Source organism: Ranitomeya variabilis, chromosome 6 (assembly GCF_051348905.1).
Source record: "Ranitomeya variabilis isolate aRanVar5 chromosome 6, aRanVar5.hap1, whole genome shotgun sequence".
Taxonomy (NCBI): Eukaryota; Metazoa; Chordata; class Amphibia; order Anura; family Dendrobatidae; genus Ranitomeya; species Ranitomeya variabilis.
This window is the reverse complement of record NC_135237.1, coordinates 225,518,841-225,540,317: the sequence shown is the minus strand read 5'-3', so window position 1 is coordinate 225,540,317 and position 21,477 is coordinate 225,518,841. Positions and strand designations below refer to the sequence as shown.

Here is a 21,477-nt window from a genome sequence, read left to right as displayed (position 1 = left end):
CGCCTACTTTTCCAAGAAGCTGTCGCCCGCCGAACTTAACTACAATATCGGCAACAGGGAGTTGTTGGCTATCAAGTTGGCTTTTGAGGAATGGCGACACTTCTTGGAGGGGTCGGTCCACCAGGTTACAGTTATCACCGACGATAAAAATCTGCTTTATTTAGAGTCAGCCAAGCGTCTGTCCCCCAGGCAGGCTAGCTGGGCATTGTTTTTCACGCGTTTCAACTTTTTTGTTACGTACCGACCAGGGTCTAAGAACACTAAGGCAGATGCTTTATCCAGGTGTTTTCCGGGGGGAGAACCTCGGGAAGATCCGGTACCCATCCTCCAAAAGGGTGTAGTGGTCTCGGCTCTCATGACAGAGGTTGAGGCTGAGATTGCCGAGGCTCAGGAGGAAGTACCACCAGAGCTTCCTTTTAACAAATCATTTGTACCGCTTCATCTTCGCCTAAAGGTGTTGAGTGAGCATCATGATACTGTTCTGGTTGGTGATCCAGGGGTTAGGGGTACCTTGGAGTTGGTGTCGCGTCGGTTTTGGTGGCCCAAAATCCGACAGGATGTGGTCTTGTACGTATCGGCATGTACCACATGTGCTAGGGCTAAGACGCCCCGCTCCCATCCTGCTGGCTCATTACATCCTCTAGGGGTTCCCAGTAGGCCATGGACGGAGATCTCCATGTCAAGATGTCGCACTTTGTGTCCTTGCCTTCGTTGCCTAACGCGAAGACTCTGGCTCAGGTTTTTGTGCAGGAGGTGGTCAGACTTCATGGGGTTCCGTCTGACATAGTGTCGGATAGGGGTACTCAGTTTGTGGCAAAGTTTTGGAAAGCATTTTACTCACGGCTGGGGATCAAGTTGTCGCATTCTTCGGCGTTTCATCCTCAGTCAAATGGTCAGACCGAGCGTATGAACCAGAATTTGGAGCAGTACTTACGCTGCTTTGTTTCTGACAACCAGGTGGAGTGGTCGACGTCCCTTCCTTTGGCTGAGTTTGCTATTAATAATCATCGCCAGGGATCGTCTGGTGAGTCCCCGTTCTTTTGTGTTTATGGGTACCATCCTCAATTTTGTACTCTCCTTCAGGGTGGCTCTGCTGGCGTTCTGGAGGAGGACCAGCTAGGAGCACAACTGTCAGCCGTTTGGAGGAGAGTGAAACAGCGCTTGCTGAGCATGGGTGCAAGGTACAAACGAGTGGCTGACAGTAGACGTGTGCCAGGTTCGGACCTGGGTGTGGGTGATTGGGTGTGGTTGTCCACAAAAAACATAAAACTCAAAGTACCAACCCTGAAATTGGGTCCAAGGTTTATTGGTCCATTTAGGGTCGCCGCAATCATTAACCCGGTAGCCTACCGATTGGAGCTTCCTACGGTTTATAAAATACATAACGTGTTTCACAGATTTCTTTTAAAGAAGGTGGTGGGTTCCGTGGACGCGGCGCCAATGCCACCTCCAGTCTTGGTGGATGGCAATTTGGAGTTTGAAGTCTCCAAGTTGGTTGACTCTCGTATTGTGCGCCACACATTACAGTATCTGGTACACTGGCGTGGTTATGGGCCGGAGGAGAGGTCTTGGGTACCAGCTTCGGACATACATGCGGACTGGCTGGTCAGTATGTTTCACCGCCGCCATCCGGACAAGCCAGGTCCTATAAGTCGAGAGGGCCCTGTGGTCCCTCGTAGAAGGCGGGGTACTGTCATGTCGGACGCTATTCACACTAGGGCGTCCGACAGACACCGGTAATTCCACATTCGTCCACTATACGCTCAGTGGCGCCGGCTAGACTTTATCCAGATATTCCAGGGTTAATCTAGCTGGTAATCGGGTTGGAGGCTGGGTCACGCCCGTGGCCTTTAAATAGTCATTCTGGACTTTGGGCGTCGCCGATTATAGCTAGTGTCTTGTGCCTGGTGATCTCGGTCTGGAGAGGTGGTCTAGGAGAAGAAATATCGTATCTGGCGGTGTATTATCCTTTGTCATATTTCTCCTCCCTGTATTTGTATTTGTTTTGCCCTGTGCACATTATAGTGTTTTACCGTGTGTCTGCGGCGTGGTGCATTTTTTAGTTTTCCCTGTCTGTCTTTCTGTAGGGGTTGGTGTGTGGTCTTATCACTGGGAGGCGGTTGGAGGTTTCAGCATAGGACTGAAACAGTTGTCAGGGTCAGGCCTGGCGGCCCAGACAAGCACACCATCAGTGTAAATTCTGGGAGAGGGACAGACAGGGTTTTCCCTAGTTTGAGGGATATCGCAGGGGCCCGGGTAATCAGCGGCAGTCTACCCAGCACCCGGGTGACACTGCCGCTTGCACTGCCGAGGACAGCGGGCGACGTCGGAGGGTGAGAGTAACCTTTTTTTATTATTATTCTTATTTGTAACATTAGATCTTTTTACTATTGATGCTGCATACGCAGCATCAATAGTAAAAAGTTGGTCACACAGGGTTAATAGCTGGGTTACCGGAGTGCGTTACACCACGCTCCGGTAACGCTGGCGTTAACCCTGTGTGAGGGCTGACTGGAGGGGAGTATGGAGCGGGCACTGACTGCGGGGAGGAAAGAGAGGCCATTTTGCTGCCGGACTGTGCCTGTCGCTGATTAGTCGTGGCAATGGTCGTGGGTGTTTTGCCACGACCAATCAGCGACTTGGATTCCATGACAGACAGAGGCCGCGACTAATGAATATCCGTGACAGAGAGAAAGACAGACAGAAGGACAGACAGAAAGATGGAAGTGACCTTTAGACAATTATATATATATATATATATATATATATATATATATATATATATATATATATATATATATATATATATATATATATATATATATATCTGTGGCTAGACCTCAAAATAGAAGTGCATACAATACGACCCAGGAATCTCGCAGAACTGGAAGAATTTTCCAAGGAGCAATGGATGAAAAGCCGTCAAACAAAAATTGAGACACTTGTCTGACTAAAAAAAGCGTTTACAAGCAAGCTGGAATTCTTTAAAAAGGGGGTGCAACTAGGTACTAACCTTGCAGGGTGCCCAAACTTTTGCACCTGCCCAATTTTCCTTTTTGTAAGTTTTAAAATGTTGTCTAAAATGCAAAGGAAATGTGTGCTCTTTAGCTTCAAGCCTTTTAGAGATCATTTCATCTTCAACTTGCTTAATTGTTCACACTAGCGTTTGTAACTAAAAGAGCCACCTTGTGCAGCACTGATGCTGCATTCTGACAAGGTGGCTCTTTAAGTTCTTGTTGCTGGCACTGCTGAAATAATAGTTTATGAAATTTGTCCCTCATGCCTTGAAATTGTCCTGGGGGCAGGTCTTTCCCCCCTAATACAGACGCACCACAGCCGTCACTCAGGGCCTCTGCGCGCCGGGCGCCGCCGCCTCAGCGTTATTCAATTGTACCGGCACCTGCGCTGTCATCTTAGGCCTTGGGCATGCGCAGTTAGCGCTGCCCGTCCACTGACATCACTTGATGTCTTTCGTATTGCGCCTGCGTGGACGTGCGTCCCGAGATTCCGACCCGCAGTCTCTTCTGATTTATTCACACTGCGGGGCTGGGATTCTTGGGCATGTGCAGTACTTATCTGCTGCTCTCCCTCATCTCCCTCCGCCTTCCTCCTACTGTGCAGCATCAGAGGAATTGTCAGATATCTGATGATTCCTCTGACGCTGCATAGTAGGAGGAAGGCGGAGGGAGAGGAGATGAGGGAGAGCCACAGATAAGTATTGAGCATGCCCAAGAATCCCAGCCCCGCAGTGTTAATAAATCAGAAGAGACTGTGGGGCAGGATCTCGGGACGCACGTCCATGCAGGCGCAATACGAAAGACATCAAGTGATGTCAGTGGACGGGCAGCGCTAACTGCGCTTGCCCAAGGCCTAAGATGACAGGGACAATTGAATAACGCTGAGGAGGCGATGCCCAGGGCGCGCAGAGGCCCTGAGTGATGGCTGTGGTGTGTCTGTATTAGGGGGGGAAAGACCTGCCCCCAGGACGATTTCAAGGTATGAGGGACAAATTTCATAAACTATTATTTCAGCAGTGCCAGCAACAAGAACTTAAAGAGCCACCTTGTCAGAATGCAGTATCAGTGCTGCACAAGGTGGCTCTTTTAGTTACAAACGCCTGATGGGGGGGGGGGGGGGGGGGGTGACAGGTTCCCTTTAAGCAGTTAAGTAAACAGTTAAGTAAACAGTTTATTGCAGCCACCTCTATTTTTTATATATCTTACATACTGAATAGTCTCTGAGCAATATTATCCGATATTCTTTATATATTGGATCTCTTCTTTGCTTGCAAAGACTGTCACTTTATAACATAATTTGTCGCTGACAGTATGGAATAGTTGACTTTCTAGAAGTTTCACCAGATTGTCTTTCAAGTCACCAGTAGTAATCGACAAAAAAGCTCCTGGAATAATGTTATAAAATTATCCTTGGATGCATACTAATAGCTTATTAATTCATCAGTGTTTATACCTATTGCATTTATTTCTCTTAGAAAATTATTAAAAATCACTAATCTTTGAATCATAGAGATCCTGAAGATTTTGAAAGTCAAGGAGATGGCAGTCAACCTGATACAATATCAATTGCATCCAGAACATCACAAAACACTTTAGACAGTGATAAGGTAAGCTATAAAAAATACTTTTGACATTTCTAATTATTTTAATTAAATTCAACCCATCTGCTCTCCTATTTTGTTTATTTTAGTAAAAACAATTCCTTTCTCTTGGTGAATGAGGAGTGGCCAGATATCTTCTTTAATTATCCACAAAGTGTCTGTTTCTATATTTTTATGTATCCATATTCAACTATGTTATGTTACATTCTAGGAAATTGCCACCTTTTTAAAGGGAACCTGTCACCCCCCTCAGGCGTTGACAAGGTGGCTCTTTTAGTTATGATGCCTGCACACGCTGAAATAATCACTTAAAAAAGTGCCCCCTCATAATAATAATAATAATAATAATAATTTTTATTTATATAGCGCCAACATATTCCGCAGCGCTTTACAACTTATAGAGGGGACTTGTACAGACAATAGACATTACAGCATAACAGAAATCACAGTTCAAAGCAGATACCAGGAGGAATGAGGGCCCTGCTCGCAAGCTTACAAACTATGAGGAAAAGGGGAGACACGAGAGGTGGATGGTAACAATTGCTTTAGTTATTTGGACCAGCCATAGTGTAAGGCTCGGGTGTTCATGTAAAGCTGCATAACACCAGTTAACAGCCTAAGTATGTAGCAGTACAGACACAGAGTGCTATTAACTGCATAAAGTGTATGAGAACACGATGCAAGGAACCTGATTATGTGTTTTGTTTTTTTTCTATTTTTAATAGGCCACACAGGGATAGTTAGATTAATGCGTTGAGGCGGTAGGCCAGTCTGAACAAATGCGTTTTTAGGGCACGCTTAAAACTGTGGGGATTGGGGATTAATTGTATTAACCTAGGTAGTGCATTCCAAAGAATCGGCGCAGCACGTGTAAAGTCTTGGAGACGGGAGTGGGAGGTTCTGATTATTGAGGATGCTAACCTGAGGTCATTAGCGGAGCGGAGGGCACGGGTAGGGTGGTAGACTGAGACCAGAGAGGAGATGTAGGGTGGTGCTGAGCCATGGAGTGCTTTGTGGATGAGGGTAGTAGTTTTGTACTGGATTCTGGAGTGGATGGGTAGCCAGTGTAATGACTGGCACAAGGTAGAGGCATCGGTGTAACGGTTGGTGAGGAATATGATCCTGGCAGCAGCATTCAGGACAGATTGGAGCGGGGAGAGTTTGGTAAGAGGGAGGCCGATTAGTAGAGAGTTACAATAGTCCAGACGGGAATGAATAAGAGAAACAGTAAGAGTTTTTGCAGAGTCGAAAGTAGAAAAGGGCGAATTCTAGATATGTTTTTGAGATGCAGATAAGAAGAGCGAGCCAGTGATCGGATGTGGGGGGTGAATGAAAGCTCGGAATCAAGGATGACCCCAAGGCAGCGGGCATGTTGCTTTGGAGTAATGGTGGAACCGCACACGGAGATGGCAATGTCATGCAAAGGTAGGTTAGTAGAGGGAGAGAACACGAGGAGTTCAGTTTTTGACAGGTTCAGTTTCAGATAGAGGGAGGACATGATGTTGGAGACAGCGGTAAGACAATCACTGGTGTTTTCTAAGAAGGTCGGAGTGAAAGCAGGAGAAGAGGTGTATAATTGGGTGTCATCAGCATAGAGATGGTACTGGAACCCAAATCTACTGATTATTTGTCCAATAGGGGCAGTATACAAAGAGAAGAGGAGGGGGCCTAGGACTGATCCTTGAGGAACCCCAACAGTAAGGGGAAGGTGAGAGGAGGAGGAACCAGCAAAACATACAGTGAAGGATCGGTCAGAGAGATAGGAGGAGAACCAAGAGAGAACGGTGTCCTTGATGCCAATGGAGTGGAGCATAGTGAGGAGGAGTTGATGATCCACAGTGTCGAATGCTGCGGAAAGATCCAAGAGAATTAGCATGGAGTAGTGACCATTAGATTTAGCTGTTAGTAGGTCATTAGAGACTTTAGTGAGGGCAGTTTCAGTAGAGTGTAAAGAGCGGAAGCCAGATTGAAGAGGGTCGAGAAGAGAGTTATCTGAGAGATAGCGGGTAAGACGGGAGTGGACCAGGCGTTCCAGGAGTTTAGAGATGAAGGGAAGATTAGAGACAGGTCTATAATTAGCGGCACAGTTTTGGTCGAGGGAGGGTTTTTTAAGTAATGGATGTATGATGGCATGCTTAAATGAGGAGGGAAAAATACCGGAAGTGAGGGAAAGGTTGAATATTTTTGTTATGTGAGAGGTGACAGCCGGGGAAAGGGACTGGAGGAGATGTGACGGAATGGGGTCACTGGTGCAAGTGGTCGGGCGAGAAGATGCAAGGAGCCTGCTTACTTCTTCTTCAGTAACTGGTTCAAAGTCAGAGAGTGAACTAGATGCAGTGGGGGAGGGAGGACAGTGCCTGGTATGAAGAGATACCCTGAAACCGTCCGGGAGGCGGGTCTTTTCTTCCTAATCAAAGAAAAGAACCTGGCACTCAACTTAATGCTCGTGAATATTTAATCGTAGTAGCCAAAAAACGTTTTGGTCCTTTATCCGGACCTTCGTCAGTTACGTACTAGTAATAGAATGGTTGATTAACGTGACAACAGTGTCATGCAGGGCACAGCTTGATCTGCATCTGGTGCTGCGCAGATAGTGTATAGGCACAATATGTGGACTTAAAACGCTGACATGTACTGTGCTGAAGTCCTGACGCGGAGGACTCCGCGTCAGGACTTCAGCACAGTACATGTCAGCATTTTAAGTCCACATATTGTGCCTATACACTATCTGCGCAGCACCAGACGCAGATCAAGCTGTGCCCTGCATGACACTGTTCTCACGTTAATCAACCATTCTATTACTAGTACGTAACTGATGAAGGTCCGGATAAAGAACCAAAACTTTTTTGGCTACTACGATTAAATATTCACGAGCATTAAGTTGAGTGCCAGGTTCTTTTCTTTGAAGTTTCACATGGTGTGGGAACCTACCTGGGCACCATCAATAGTAGTGCACACGCCTCTATCTTTCACATTTTCTTCCTAATCAGACGCAGCACAGCCGTCACTCCGGGCCTGTGCGTGCCGGGCGCCGCCTCCTCTTGCTGCATTATCGTCCCCGGCACCTGCGCATTAAGTTTTTTTTTTGGGGGGCGTGCGCAGTTACGCTGCCCTTTGTACTTACAGCACAGGCGCCGGGGACGATAATACAGCAAGAGGAGGCGGCGCCCGGCGCATAGGCCCGGAGTGACGGCTGTGCTGTGTCTGATTAGGAAGAAAAAACCCACCTCCCGGATGTTTTCAGGGTATGAGGGGGCACATTTTTCAAGTGATTATTTCAGCGTGTGCAGGCATCATGACTAAAAGAGCCACCTTGTCAGAATGCAGCATTTGTGCTGCACAAGGTGGCTCTTTTAGTTACAAACACCTGAGGGGGGTGACAGGTTCCCTTTAAGCAATGTATTGTATTGGTGGTTGCTCTACTATACCACCTGTTTGTTCAATTTTTCTTTTGATTAACATATTTGCAGCTGCTACACTCAACACTTCAGCTTCCATGTCTAAGGCAGCCTGTGTGGGGTAGTGGGGTTGAAAGTACAGCAGACTCAACAACACTGAATCAGTGTCAGTGATTATCAATAGATGTAGCAAAGTGCTGCTGTGCTATCGACTGTATAAATAACGGTCTCATATCAGACAACAGAGTGCATATGTACTCCTCGATGTACAGTCCCCTGATGATCCCTCCAGAAAGGAAGTGGGGGAAACGTGCTGGGACAAGGGACTTTCTGTTAAAACTCAGATAAGTGGTTTTCTTTTGGTGCCCTTTTCAACTATTTTGGTCATTTTGACCATTGTGATTTGAGTACATATTCACTCTGTTGTCTGATAGGATACCATGATTTATACAGTCCGTAGCACAGCAGCACTGTTGATAACGACTGACAGTGGGTGACACTGTGACTTAGACAATCTTTGTTACAAGAGGTTGTGCATTAGTACATGAGAACAGTTCCATCTTAGCATTACGTTTATATTGTTGACTACTCCATATCTGTCCTTCATGAATATACATTTTTTCGACAAGGAATTAGTGGTCCATATTGTTACACAGTTACCCTTTTTGCACAGTAGCATTTTACTTTTTGATAGTGATTGAGATTGTATGATAGCCTTGCTTTGATAACCTTTGATGCAAAATTTTGTTCATAAGAACATGAAAATTTTTCTGTTTTTGAAAATGATTTCATATGTCTAGGATCTCAGAAGTACCTGTCCACATTAGTGTTTTTTTTTCCTTAATCTGTGTTTTCTTATATATTCCTATTGTACATATATTTGTGTTACATAAAGGGGAAAAACAAGGTTTTTGAGGGGAAGCCGACAATGAGCGGGGGCGAGAAATCGAAATTATAGGGTGCCAACTAGTGATGAGTGAGGCTGCTCGAGTGCTAATAGAGCATCCTCGGCGTGCTCTAATACTATATTTGAGTTGCTGTGGCTGCTTGTCTCACAGCTGTTTGACAGCCGCAACACATGCAAGGATTACCTGTTTGTTAGGTAGTCCATGCATGTGTTGCTGCTGTTTGAACAGCCACGAGACATGCAGCCACGGCGACTCAAGCATAGTGTTAGTATTATAGCACACCGAAGATGATCTATTAGAACTCGAGCATGCTCGGATAACATCTTATCCGAGAATGCTCGCTTATCACTAGTGCCAACCTCCACTGTCAGGTAGGTGATCAGCGATATAGGCTAAGCTAGCCCTACTAAATATTTTGTATTTCTGCATATATCCTCACACCTGGATTATCCTCTTTTTTAGAGTTGTCTGAACAAATGTTAATTACATTTTCTAGATATTTAATACAGCTTATTTTTTCAGGGGATTTTTTTGTTTGATTTTTGGGGAGTACCTGCATAGTTATTATGATGATGAATTCATTGATCTGTGATATACCGCGGTAACAGCATGGTAGAACCATAATAACATCATCTTTTTTAGAAGGAACCTGTCAGCTCCCCTAGCCCCTTAAACTGACACCTTAGCTGTATTTCACCTTTTTTCTACATTGAAATAGGCCCCTTTTTGTGGTACTGTGATTGGTGAATAACGAAGTAACCTTAAACCTGTGGTAACACTATGCAAATTAGTAGGTGAGTGTTGAACACCCCATTGATTTCTCTAGAAAACACATTCCTCTCATGATGTGAGTACGCTCCTGGGGGCATGAGTGCCATGATTTGCAAGCATGACATCACCACTGTGTAATAGAGTGCAGGGTTGCGTATGTCACCACGGAACAGACAGACCAACTGTTGAGGGGAATTTATTAACAGGAGTAGATTCTCCTCGCAGGGAGTAAACAGGGGGTTAATAGAGGTAAAACAATAGTAAACAGTTAAACGGAAACGAAAGGGTTAACGAGTGTTCTTGTAACTTATCAGTCCATGGAGATCCTGACTGGAGGGTCCTTTTACCAACATGGATACAGTCACCAGCAGGGCTTGAGATTCTGGTCTTTTCTGTGTCTCCTGGAAAGTCCGGGGTTAAGTCTCTGCAGCCTGTTCTTCTCAAAGTGGAACTGGAACCAGGAAATAGCACAGTCTTTCCTTCACTGCTGCAGGAGTCTCCGTAAGTCTGGCAGCTTCTCTGTAATAACGATGTCACACACACTGGACAGTTACTAATCTCACTCAGGGATCTTTGCTTGTCACTGCGGTCACCAGGGCTGCACTGAGTCACTGTCTTGCACTGTCAGGGGAAGAGTCTTCTCAGATTATGGAGGCTTCCAAGTCCCCACTCTCACCCCAGCCTTAGTGCCCATACGGGGAGCACTCTGTCATGGGGAGCGCGGCGCTGCAGCCTGCTTTCTCTCTGGCACGCTGTCCCCTCTCTGGCGTGCTCTCTCTCCTGCACTTTTCTGACCACTCCCCTCTCTTTTCCCAGCAGTCACCCCGTCCCCTCTGTCCAGGGCAGAAAGTCTTCCCCCCAACAACCCAGCTGTCTGACTAAGTGGTTCCAGGCAAGGAGCAGGGAAAGCAACCTCCTTACAACTGGCTTTGAGATAAGCAGATCGATTCCTCCTCCTCCTCCTCCTCGCACATTCTTCACCTCAGGGGACGACATCAGTGGTTCCTCCTTCTCATCGGCTTGGACCTTGAAAACGAGTGTCGCAGGAACACTTGGCACTTTCTCTCCTTCTTCAGGACCTCGTGCTGGGCAGGGTAGTAAAGCACTTTGGTGGTCCTCTCGAGTGAACGTCACTTTCTTCCTGCCGGACTGAGTCTCACCAACAAAACCTTCAGACCCAGGCTGTAGATCCACCAGGTTCGCCTTTACGTGTTGGGACAGTGCAGTCATTTCACCAGAGATGCTTGACACCTTCTCCACCTCTCCTTGGCGTCCGACATTGTGGTACTGTCTTGTCCTAGGTGGAACTCTTCTCTTCCTGCCGTACCATTCCCTCCAGGGGCGACGTTCCCTCCAGTTAGCAGGACCCTCAGAGGGGTGAGCGGATCTCTGCCACCGCTCTTCTCGGGTAGGGCAATTTCTGGACATGTGTCCCACCTTTCTGCACATCCAGCACTCACGTCTGCGTCTGTCTGGAGGGCGCTTCAGTTTGGATCGTCGACCTCGGCAGGGGACATCTCTCATCTGCGGTTGCTCTTCATCCCAGGATACGGAGTTACACTCTGGGGCCGCCACCGAAGCCTTCTTTATGTGGCGCACCTCTCCTATATCTCTTTCTGGTGGCTTCCGCACGTTACCTCGGGATATGCCGGTGGTCCCCAAAACAGCAGTAAGGGCTTTCCCCAGACTCTCAGTCTCCTCCCAGATTCTTCTTATCTTCAGCTGGGAATCCCGGGTCCACATCGCCTCCTCTTCATTTTGACTGGGTGCTCCGCAGTTGTAGCATCTAGGCAGTCTTCTTCGCCGAGCGGCACTAGTCTCACTTTGGAGGGCGGTCTCTGCAGCAGGGATCTTCTTATATTCAGCCACCTCCTCACGGACTCGCTTAAGCTCCTTCTTCAAGTCTTCTACCCATTGAGGGGCTGTTACCTCCCTGCTCCATACCTTTCCCACTGGCACTACCACCCCTTGCTCTTGCTCGCGTGTGCGTGCCTCACTCCCGACCTCAGAGAAAGTCATATCTAGCTTTACACGCATGCGCTCTCGCAGGGCCTGTTTCATCAATACATCTCGCAAGCCTGTCACCAGTTGGTCTCGCAGTACAACGTCAATTGACCCCACACCTATGCCGTCCTTCCGTACAATGGCAGTATGAAGCTCCTGCAGTGCATTCATATATTGCATCACGGTCTCCCCCTCTCTTTGTACCCGCCGGAACAGTCGCATGCGCAGCTCCCCTACGTCAGTGGGGTCCCCATGCGTCTCCTCAAGTATATGTAATACTTTGTCCAGGGTATCTCTCGCCTGGGGGGGTCTTAGCATAACAGAGTCCCATGCATCCCCCTCTAGGGCCATCACAGCTATTTCCGCCTGCAGAGCCGGTGTCATAGGATGCATCCGCATCATCCCTCGGATGCGCTCCGTCCAACCCCACAACATGACATTACTCCCTGAAAATTTTGGCAGGTTAGCTAACATGGCTCCCAGGGAGATGCTAGACCTGGGGCTTCCCTCAACTGCTTGGTCTGCCCCTTCCGTGCTACCGTGTGACATCCTACCGACTACGCCAAGTGTAATAGAGTGCAGGGTTGCGTATGTCACCACGGAACAGACAGACCAACTGTTGAGGGGAATTTATTAACAGGAGTAGATTCTCCTCGCAGGGAGTAAACAGGGGGTTAATAGAGGTAAAACAATAGTAAACAGTTAAACGGAAACGAAAGGGTTAACGAGTGTTCTTGTAACTTATCAGTCCATGGAGATCCTGACTGGAGGGTCCTTTTACCAACGTGGATACAGTCACCAGCAGGGCTTGAGATTCTGGTCTTTTCTGTGTCTCCTGGAAAGTCCGGGGTTAAGTCTCTGCAGCCTGTTCTTCTCAAAGTGGAACTGGAACCAGGAAATAGCACAGTCTTTCCTTCACTGCTGCAGGAGTCTCCGTAAGTCTGGCAGCTTCTCTGTAATAACGATGTCACACACACTGGACAGTTACTAATCTCACTCAGGGATCTTTGCTTGTCACTGCGGTCACCAGGGCTGCACTGAGTCACTGTCTTGCACTGTCAGGGGAAGAGTCTTCTCAGATTATGGAGGCTTCCAAGTCCCCACTCTCACCCCAGCCTTAGTGCCCTCACGGGGAGCACTCTGTCATGGGGAGCGCGGCGCTGCAGCCTGCTTTCTCTCTGGCACGCTGTCCCCTCTCTGGCGCGCTCTCTCTCCTGCACTTTTCTGACCACTCCCCTCTCTTTTCCCAGCAGTCACCCCGTCCCCTCTGTCCAGGGCAGAAAGTCTTCCCCCCAACAACCCAGCTGTCTGACTAAGTGGTTCCAGGCAAGGAGCAGGGAAAGCAACCTCCTTACAACTGGCTTTGAGATAAGCAGATCGCTTTGTGGAACCATGGTCTAGGTCAGTGCTCTTTTGTTGTGGACAAGAATTGCACGAATTTCCTGAGCTTCCAGGTTTACCTGTGCAGCATTTGAATTGCCAGCCTGACGTAATGTTATCGGTGTGTCGTAGAGGTGACATCTCACCAGCATGGTTAATCAAGGCTGGGATCCCGGAGGCTAAGAAAATCCGCGCAACTCCTGTCCATGGCCAGAAAGCACAACTCATCCCTAACTGCAAGCCATTGTAGCATGTTCAGGCCATTTAGTTTGTTCACAGTATTGCAAGCAACATGCAGACTTGTGTTGTTGTGTTGCAAAACATGTCCTGAGACACTTTTGCGTTCCCTCATGAAGTCCAGATCAATCTCCAGCTGTCATTCAATACAACACAAATTTTGGCATAGGTGGTTTTCCTTTATTGGATGCTGCCCTTCCCGTGGTTGTTCCTTTCCGGTGAAAGACCTGGCTATTCATTGCATGCGTTGAGAAACACGTGACGGTGTCTCCGCGGCTTTTCTACATGCATTTGCATATTTCCCATAAGGGATGGGGGCAGAGTTCTGGATCACTGCGTTGAGAAACACGTGATGGTGTCTCCGCGGTGTTGGATGTTTTGATCTACCCGAGGTAATTCATCCTTATGTTTAAATGCGAGACTTGTCGCTGAAGAAGATAAACTTCCATTCAATCTTCCATTACTGACTTGCTCTGCAGCATGATGGCTCTTGAGAGTGGTGGCATAAAGTCAACAGGACACCTGTACATGTACATCTGTCTCATAGCCCAATGTCTTGCAAATGCCCTCCTACAGTTTGTGTAGATAATGTTTGACACCTTAAGTTTGTTATGTGATGTCTCATTTCACTTGGGTTACAGAATGATTCCCTACTCATCAGTCCAATGTATAGTAACCATTTGCCTTTAGCTTTTAATTCACACCAACAGCTTGACGTTACATTCATTTGGTTGTGGAATTGTAACACCCCAGGTTACTGGTTGTTACAGTGGCATTACTTTCCTCACAGGGAGAGTGATGTCACGCTTGGAAGCGAGGAAGGATTCCTTTGACAGGTATTCAGCACATACAACACTCTTCTAACTCCAGGCCAGAAAGGGGAGCTCTACACCCAACTTCAGGGGAGCTGCTCTCTCTGGTCAGGAGGAGAAATCAGTTGCTAGGCAGTTAGAGTTAGACAGTTGGTGGGAGGAAAGTGAAAGGAAAGGAAGGAAAGCTGGAGATGAGTGAGTCTGCGGCTCCTGGGAAGGCAAAAGAAAGCAGAGCAGTCTGTAGGAGACTGAAAGGGAGAAGAAACACAGGAGAGTGAGGAGCTGGAGAGCGAAGCTGTGATTGAGCTTCCTCCATGCTGAGCGCAGATACCGGTAGCCGGAAGACTGAGGTTGTGGAGGTAACTTCAAGCCCCACGGCAGAAACTGGGGGACAGTTGATTGCAAGTTACCTGTTCACCATTAACACTCGAGGACACAGTAGCAAATAGAGCCCGGGTCGTCAGAGATCCTGTAAAAAGGCTCGAGCTACCTGTACGGGTAGTGTCCTACCTAAAAGGGGACAGAGAAAATGTGAGGACCTTGTGTGAGGCCTAAGGCAGCAAGGGACTACAACACCACAGGGCTAGAAGGAAGGCTTCTAACCACACCTGGTTAGAGGGATTTCCAATTAGTTTCCAAGCCGGCCGGACCATACCAGCATCAGTCATCCAGTACCCTGGACTGTGGCTGCCTTGAACCAAGTAAAGAGACTGCAATCCTGTGTCCTCCGTTTCTTACTACACCATCTATCACCATCTTCATCTATGACATCGGGAGCCCTGGGGACTCAGATTAACCTGTGGGAAACCATACTATCCCTGCTGCCATAAGATCACCCCAGTGGACCCCTTTAAGCAGCGTCGGTCACCCCTGACCGAATACTATAGGTGGCGTCACAAACATTTATTATTTAACTAACCCCTTTAAAGACTGTCCCTTTAACATGGGTGCCCAGGGCCATGGACCCGGGTCACCTCCGCCATGACACATCCCTTTAAGTACCGGACCCGGTACCGAGAACCCCACGGCCCTGGCGGGCGTTCAAGAATCAATGGTTCATCCATTTCTACAAAGTGTCCCAGGTACCGTTTCTCAATACAACAATCTCATTCCGTATGTTGCTTGTGCTTCTGTAAGTAAACTACATGGTCTAAACATGCTACCATGGACTGGAGCATCTCCAGACTTATCTTCCATCAAGCACAACTGGGACATAATTGGTTGGCAATTGCAAAGCAAGTTGGCAGCAGCAGATCTTGATGAATTGTAAGCTCAAGTCCATTCGGCATGGCAGATAATTTTTCAGATAACCGTTTAAAGGTGTGTAAGTGCGTGTACTTTTGCATTTGGCCCTCGATGCTGAAAACCTGCAACAATGGTGTTTATTGTATATAAATAATCAATCTCACTGTATGATAATTCTTGCCAGGGCATGCATAATCAGCTCAAGTGTAAAATACAGGAAATCAAGTGCTATAGTAGTGGTTTTGAGTCCTGCCATTATGGCAGAGACAGGATCTTCTTACCAGGGCACTTTGGCTAGTAGCACTCCTGGTATAGAAGTACGTGAAGTCTTATTATTGGTAGGTGATGTCACTTGCTAAAATTACAGAGGTCTGGAAAGAAAGAAAAGATGTATGCATTTTGGAAGATACACTTCTTCCTTCGTTAGAGTATACCGGTTATGCATTTCATGCTCCTTCATTTAGGGCCATTATTCCAGGTGCGGTGAACAAAAACTGGACTGGAACTGAGCTTTCATATATCACTAAAATAACTATTTTAATGTATCCATTTTGTATGTAATGCATTAAAATACCTTTATTAAATATGAGTTAAAATATATCTTTAAAAATATCTCTGAGTTTTTTGCTCTTAAAAACCTCTAACATCAATGGTTAAAAGGCAAATAGTTAAATGTCATGGCTCTGACCTTTGTGGGCTAATGAATTCAACTTAAAAGTCTGCTTGGAGAGGTTCCAAGATGTCCGCCGCAGTGATGAGACACACATGAGGGATCTCCACATCCAGAGGAGTCAATCCGTGCCATCCACCCTCAATAGTGCTTCATTAACCATTCTCCTCTGCTCTGGTGGGTACCCAGTGCCTGAGGGACCAGAAAGCAGCAGTTTTAAACCAACTTCATCCTGATATTGCCTGCACAGCCTCTTCAATATGCGGCCTACTACATGGCCTGAATCGTGTCCTCCTGCCGGAAAAAGATTATCCTGTGGCAGGTGATGGTCCCTGCACTCCTTCCCCTCCATCCACCTGTGACAGATCTACAGCGGAGGCCCGGCTGAGTGGTGAGTGAACTTCTGGGATCCTCCATCACATAGCGTCTAGGGAGGTCTGCCACCATCATCCATCACTGGGGGGCCGCCCCGCTGCATCTGTGATGAAGATCCTGCAGGCAGTAAGATACCCCGGGACCAGACCTCTCCCTACCCATCTGCTGTCTTACCTGCTGCTGCTTGTTGAACCCGGGGAGAGAGAGAGGGAAGGTTGCTGATCGGGTTCTATGTGCTTGCTGGGGGCTGTGTTTCCTCTCCTCCTGTGCAGTTATACAACAGGCATACCTCCCAACTTTTGAAGATGGGAAAGAGGGACAAAGTTTGCGGCTCGTTGTGGCAAATTTTAGGCCACGCCTCTGATCACACCCATTCATAATTAGTCACACCCATATCCACGTCCCAACCACACCCATTTAGCACTGCTGATCACACTGTTTTATATACAATAATTATAAACAAAAAAGAATATGGCCACACAGTGCTCCATACTGTATAATGACCCCACATGATGCTCAATACTGTATAACAGGCACCACACATGATGCTCCATACTGTTTAATGGCCACACACAGTTCTCCATACTGTATAATGGCCACACAGTGCTCCATACTGTATAATGGACACTGCACAAAGCAAAGAAAATCCTCTGCACAGCTGTTAATGTAGTTGGACTCTGTTTTCCCCAAAAAAAAAACGTAATCACAGGAACAGCCGACAAAAATACCTTTTTGCGAACAACGGGGTGCAACTTGTAAAGAAACACACTGTAGTCCATACGAAGATAGGAAAAAGTGCACTTACCCGTGTATAATGGTCACAACTTTATTTGGACATGTTACAAAAGAAGCAGGGAAGGGTGTGAAAAATCGTGGACAACGGCCGTTTCGTGCCTCAGCACTTCAACGGGTCCTCCCTCACATGATGCTCCATACTGTATAATGACCTCACATGATGCTCCATACTGTATATTGGCCACACATGATGCTCAATACTGTATAATGGCCACACATGATGCTCCATAATGTATAATGGCAACACAGTGCTCTATACTGTATAATGGCCACACAGTGCTCCATACTGTATAATGGCCACACATAGTGCTCCATACTGTATAACGGCCACACACAGTTCTCCATACTGTATAATGATCCCACATGATGCTCCATACTGTATAATGGCCACACATGATGCTCCATACTGTATAATGAGCACACATGATGCTCCATACTGTATAATGGCCATTGGCCACACATGATGCTCCATACTGTATAATGGCCACACATGATGCTCAATACTGTATAATGGCCACACACAGTTCTCCATACTGTATAATGATCCCACATGATGCTCAATACTGTATAATGACCCCCCTCCTGTATGCATGGCTCATATTCCCCTCCTGTATGCATGGCTCATATTCCCCCCCCTGTATGCATGGCTCATATTCCCCCCCTGTATGCATGGCTCATATTCCCCCCTGTATGCATGGCTCATATTCCCCCTCCTGTATACATGGCTCATATTCCCCCCGTATGCATGGCTCATATTCCCCCTCCTGTATGCATGGCTCATATTCCCCCTCCTGTATGCATGGCTCATATTCCCCCTCCTGTATGCAGGGCACATATTCCCCCCTGAATGCATGGCTTATCTCTCCACCCCCCCGCTCCCGCTCCCATCTTGCATGGCGCGCCGGCTTATGTCCTCCTTCATCCCCCGTCCCCAGTCTCTCATACTCACCTGTCCCTCATATTCACCTGTCTCACATCGCGCTGCCACGCCGACATCCCTCTCGCTCTGTCCAGACTCCCGGCGCAGCACCTTCTTCCTGCGTGAACAGTCACGGGATACCGCTCATTAAGGTCATGAATATGTGCATATTCATGACCTTAATGAGCGGTACCATGTGACCGCTCATTCAGGAACAAGCTGTGTACTCCGAGACCAGGCATCGCTGGAGCAAGGTGAGTATCGTTTTCAGGGAGGGTGGGTGGGAGGCGGGCGGGGGTCTATAAACAGACTGCAGGGTGTGTGGCTTAACACAAGGGGGTGTGTCGTTTGCTTCTCCTGCTGTCTGCGGGATCAGAGCATCCCGTGCTGGACAGCGGGGCAAAGCATCAAAACCGGGACAGTCCCGCACAATGAGGGACGGTTGGGAGCTATGCAACAGGGGAATTCCCCATCTGCTGAAGAATGGTTGAGCAGCCCAGGGCCTTGGAAGGACACTGCAGGAGATTTCCTCTACTGTAGCCTGAGAAGTGCTGATTTCTCTTCCTAATAGTGGCCAGAGGAACTTGTTAAGAAACACCAATAACTGGGACTGTGAGTGAGGGGCTTTGAGAGGATCCAGGCACTGGTCTATTATCTGTGGCACTGGTGGGGGCAGCTACTGGGACAGAACTTTCTTGACCCCGCACACACCTCCTCATCCCCAAGAGGTCACATATAAAGCAGGAGACTACTCCAAAAGCCACCTGATCCCTGATTTATTTTTTCATCCAACATATCCAATCCAATCTTCAGGGGGTTGAATACTACTTGTAGGCACTGTATATACAGTGCCTACAAGTAGTATTCAACCCCCTGCAGATTTAGCAGGTTTAATAAGATGCAAATAAGTTAGAGCCTTCAAACTTCAAACAAGAGCAGGATTTATTAACAGATGCATAAATCTTACAAACTAAAAAGTTTTGTTGCTCAGTTAAATTTTTATAAATTTTAAACATAAAAGTGTGGGTCAATTATTATTCAACCCCTAGGTTTAATATTTTGTGGAATAACCTTTGTTTGCAATTACAGCTAATAATCGTCTTTTATAAGACCTGATCAGGCCGGCACAGGTCTCTGGAGTTATCTTGGCCCACTCCTCCATGCAGATCTTCTCCAAGTTATCTAGGTTCTTTGGGTGTCTCATGTGGACTTTAATCTTGAGCTCCTTCCACAAGTTTTCAATTGGGTTAAGGTCAGGAGACTGACTAGGCCACTGCAACACCTTGATTTTTTGCCTCTTGAACCAGGCCTTGGTTTTCTTGGCTGTGTGCTTTGGGTCGTTGTCTTGTTGGAAGATGAAATGATGACCCATCTTAAGATCCTTGATGGAGGAGCGGAGGTTCTTGGCCAAAATCTCCAGGTAGGCCGTGCTATCCATCTTCCCATGGATGCGGACCAGATGGCCAGGCCCCTTGGCTGAGAAACAGCCCCACAGCATGATGCTGCCACCACCATGCTTGACTGTAGGGATGGTATTCTTGGGGTCGTATGCAGTGCCATCCATTCTCCAAACGTCACGTGTGTGGTTGGCACCAAAGATCTCGATCTTGGTCTCATCAGATCAGAGAACCTTGAACCAGTCAGTCTCAGAGTCCTCCAAGTGATCATGAGCAAACTGTAGACGAGCCTTGACATGACGCTTTGAAAGTAAAGGTACCTTACGGGCTCGTCTGGAACAGAGACCATTGCGGTGGAGTATGTTACTTATGGTATTGACTGAAACCAATGTCCCCACTGCCATAAGATCTTCCCGGAGCTCCTTCCTTGTTGTCCTTGGGTTAGCCTTGACTCTTCGGACAAGCCTGGCCTCGGCACGGGAGGAAACTTTCAAAGGCTGTCCAGGCCGTGGAAGGCTAACAGTAGTTCCATAAGCCTTCCACTTCCGGATGATGCTCCCAACAGTGGAGACAGGTAGGCCCAACTCCTTGGAAAGGGTTTTGTACCACTTGCCAGCCTTGTGACCCTGCACGATCTTGTCTCTGATGGCCTTGGAATGCTCCTTTGTCTTTCCCATGTTGACCATGTATGAGTGCTGTTCACAAGTTTGGAGAGGGTCTTAAATAGTCAGAAAAGGCTGGAAAAAGACATAATTAATCCAAACATGTGAAGCTCATTGATCTTTGTGCCTGAACTACTTCTTAATACTTTAGGGGAACCAAACAGAATTCTGGTGGGTTGAGGGGTTGAATAATAAATGACCCTCTGAAAAAACTTTTCACAATTTAAAAAAAAAAATAAACAAAGAAATAACATTCTTTTTTGCTGCAGTGCATTTCACACTTCCGGGCTGATCTACAGTCCAAATGTCACAATGCCAAGTTAATTCCAAATGTGTAAAACTGCTAAATCTGCAGGGGGTTGAATACTACTTGTAGGCACTGTATATAAAAAAAAGTCTGCTTGGATTGAATCCTTGACAACTTACTTAAATCATCTTCTCCTCTCCATGCTTTTGGAACCAGTTGTGCCCCTCCAAAATATGTGCCAATACATGTCTTATTCTTTCACTTAGTAACTGCTCCATAGTGGTGAGAAGGGGAAAGAATTTTTTTCAGCATTAATAAATGGAAAAGAAAGCCATCATTTGTAGGGCAAAACCAGTCTAGTGGATCTATACTATATTCTGTTTTATTGGCTTAGGTACCTTGTCACCTGGATTTATCCCCTTTACTTTATCTGAATCTTGACGCTTACAAAGATACCTGATGTTGTAGTGCAGTGTTTTTTTGTAATTTTACTTGTTTAATCCTTGGAATTGAATGACTGATTCTAAAACCAAATTCACTCCATTGGGATTTTTGGGGAATTGATGCAATAACAGAAGTTTTTTGTTCTCATATGGCAATGTTGGCTTAGTGGAAAGTAAAAATAGCTATAGCTATTATAATCTAATGCAAAATAATTTTTGGTTAAAATTTGATTTTAGCATGCAAAAATAGCAAAATATATAAAGCTATATAATTCTGGCATAGCTATAATCTTATTAACTCGAAAAATAAAATTATCTAAATCGCTTATACTGTGTGGTGAATGGCACAACAACAAAAAAACCTAGAACTGCTGTTTATCTGCTCTTTCAACCTCCAAAAAAATAAGAATTAGGCTCTTACGTAATGATTGAAATCCTCCAAAAACGTAATTTATACCAAACCCCAGACAAAGTTCAATAAATTGAGGCAGGTGGTGTGACTTTAGACACTGACTGGCATCTGTTCTGGCTGTATACAGTCTTTTAGGCATTGTTCTAGAGCAGGGGTGGGGAACTACTAGCTCACGGGTCATAAA

At 46.7% G+C, this 21,477-nt stretch overlaps 1 protein-coding gene across 1 annotated transcript in view; it reads left to right on the top strand.

Annotated features, from left to right (window-relative positions):
* The window catches only part of TRIO (trio Rho guanine nucleotide exchange factor), a 3,555,343-nt gene that overhangs the window by 2,107,995 nt on the left and 1,425,871 nt on the right, over positions 1 to 21,477 (top strand). The window contains 1 exon segment of the mRNA XM_077269474.1: positions 4,528 to 4,624. Coding sequence (XP_077125589.1) covers positions 4,528 to 4,624 — 97 coding nt within the window.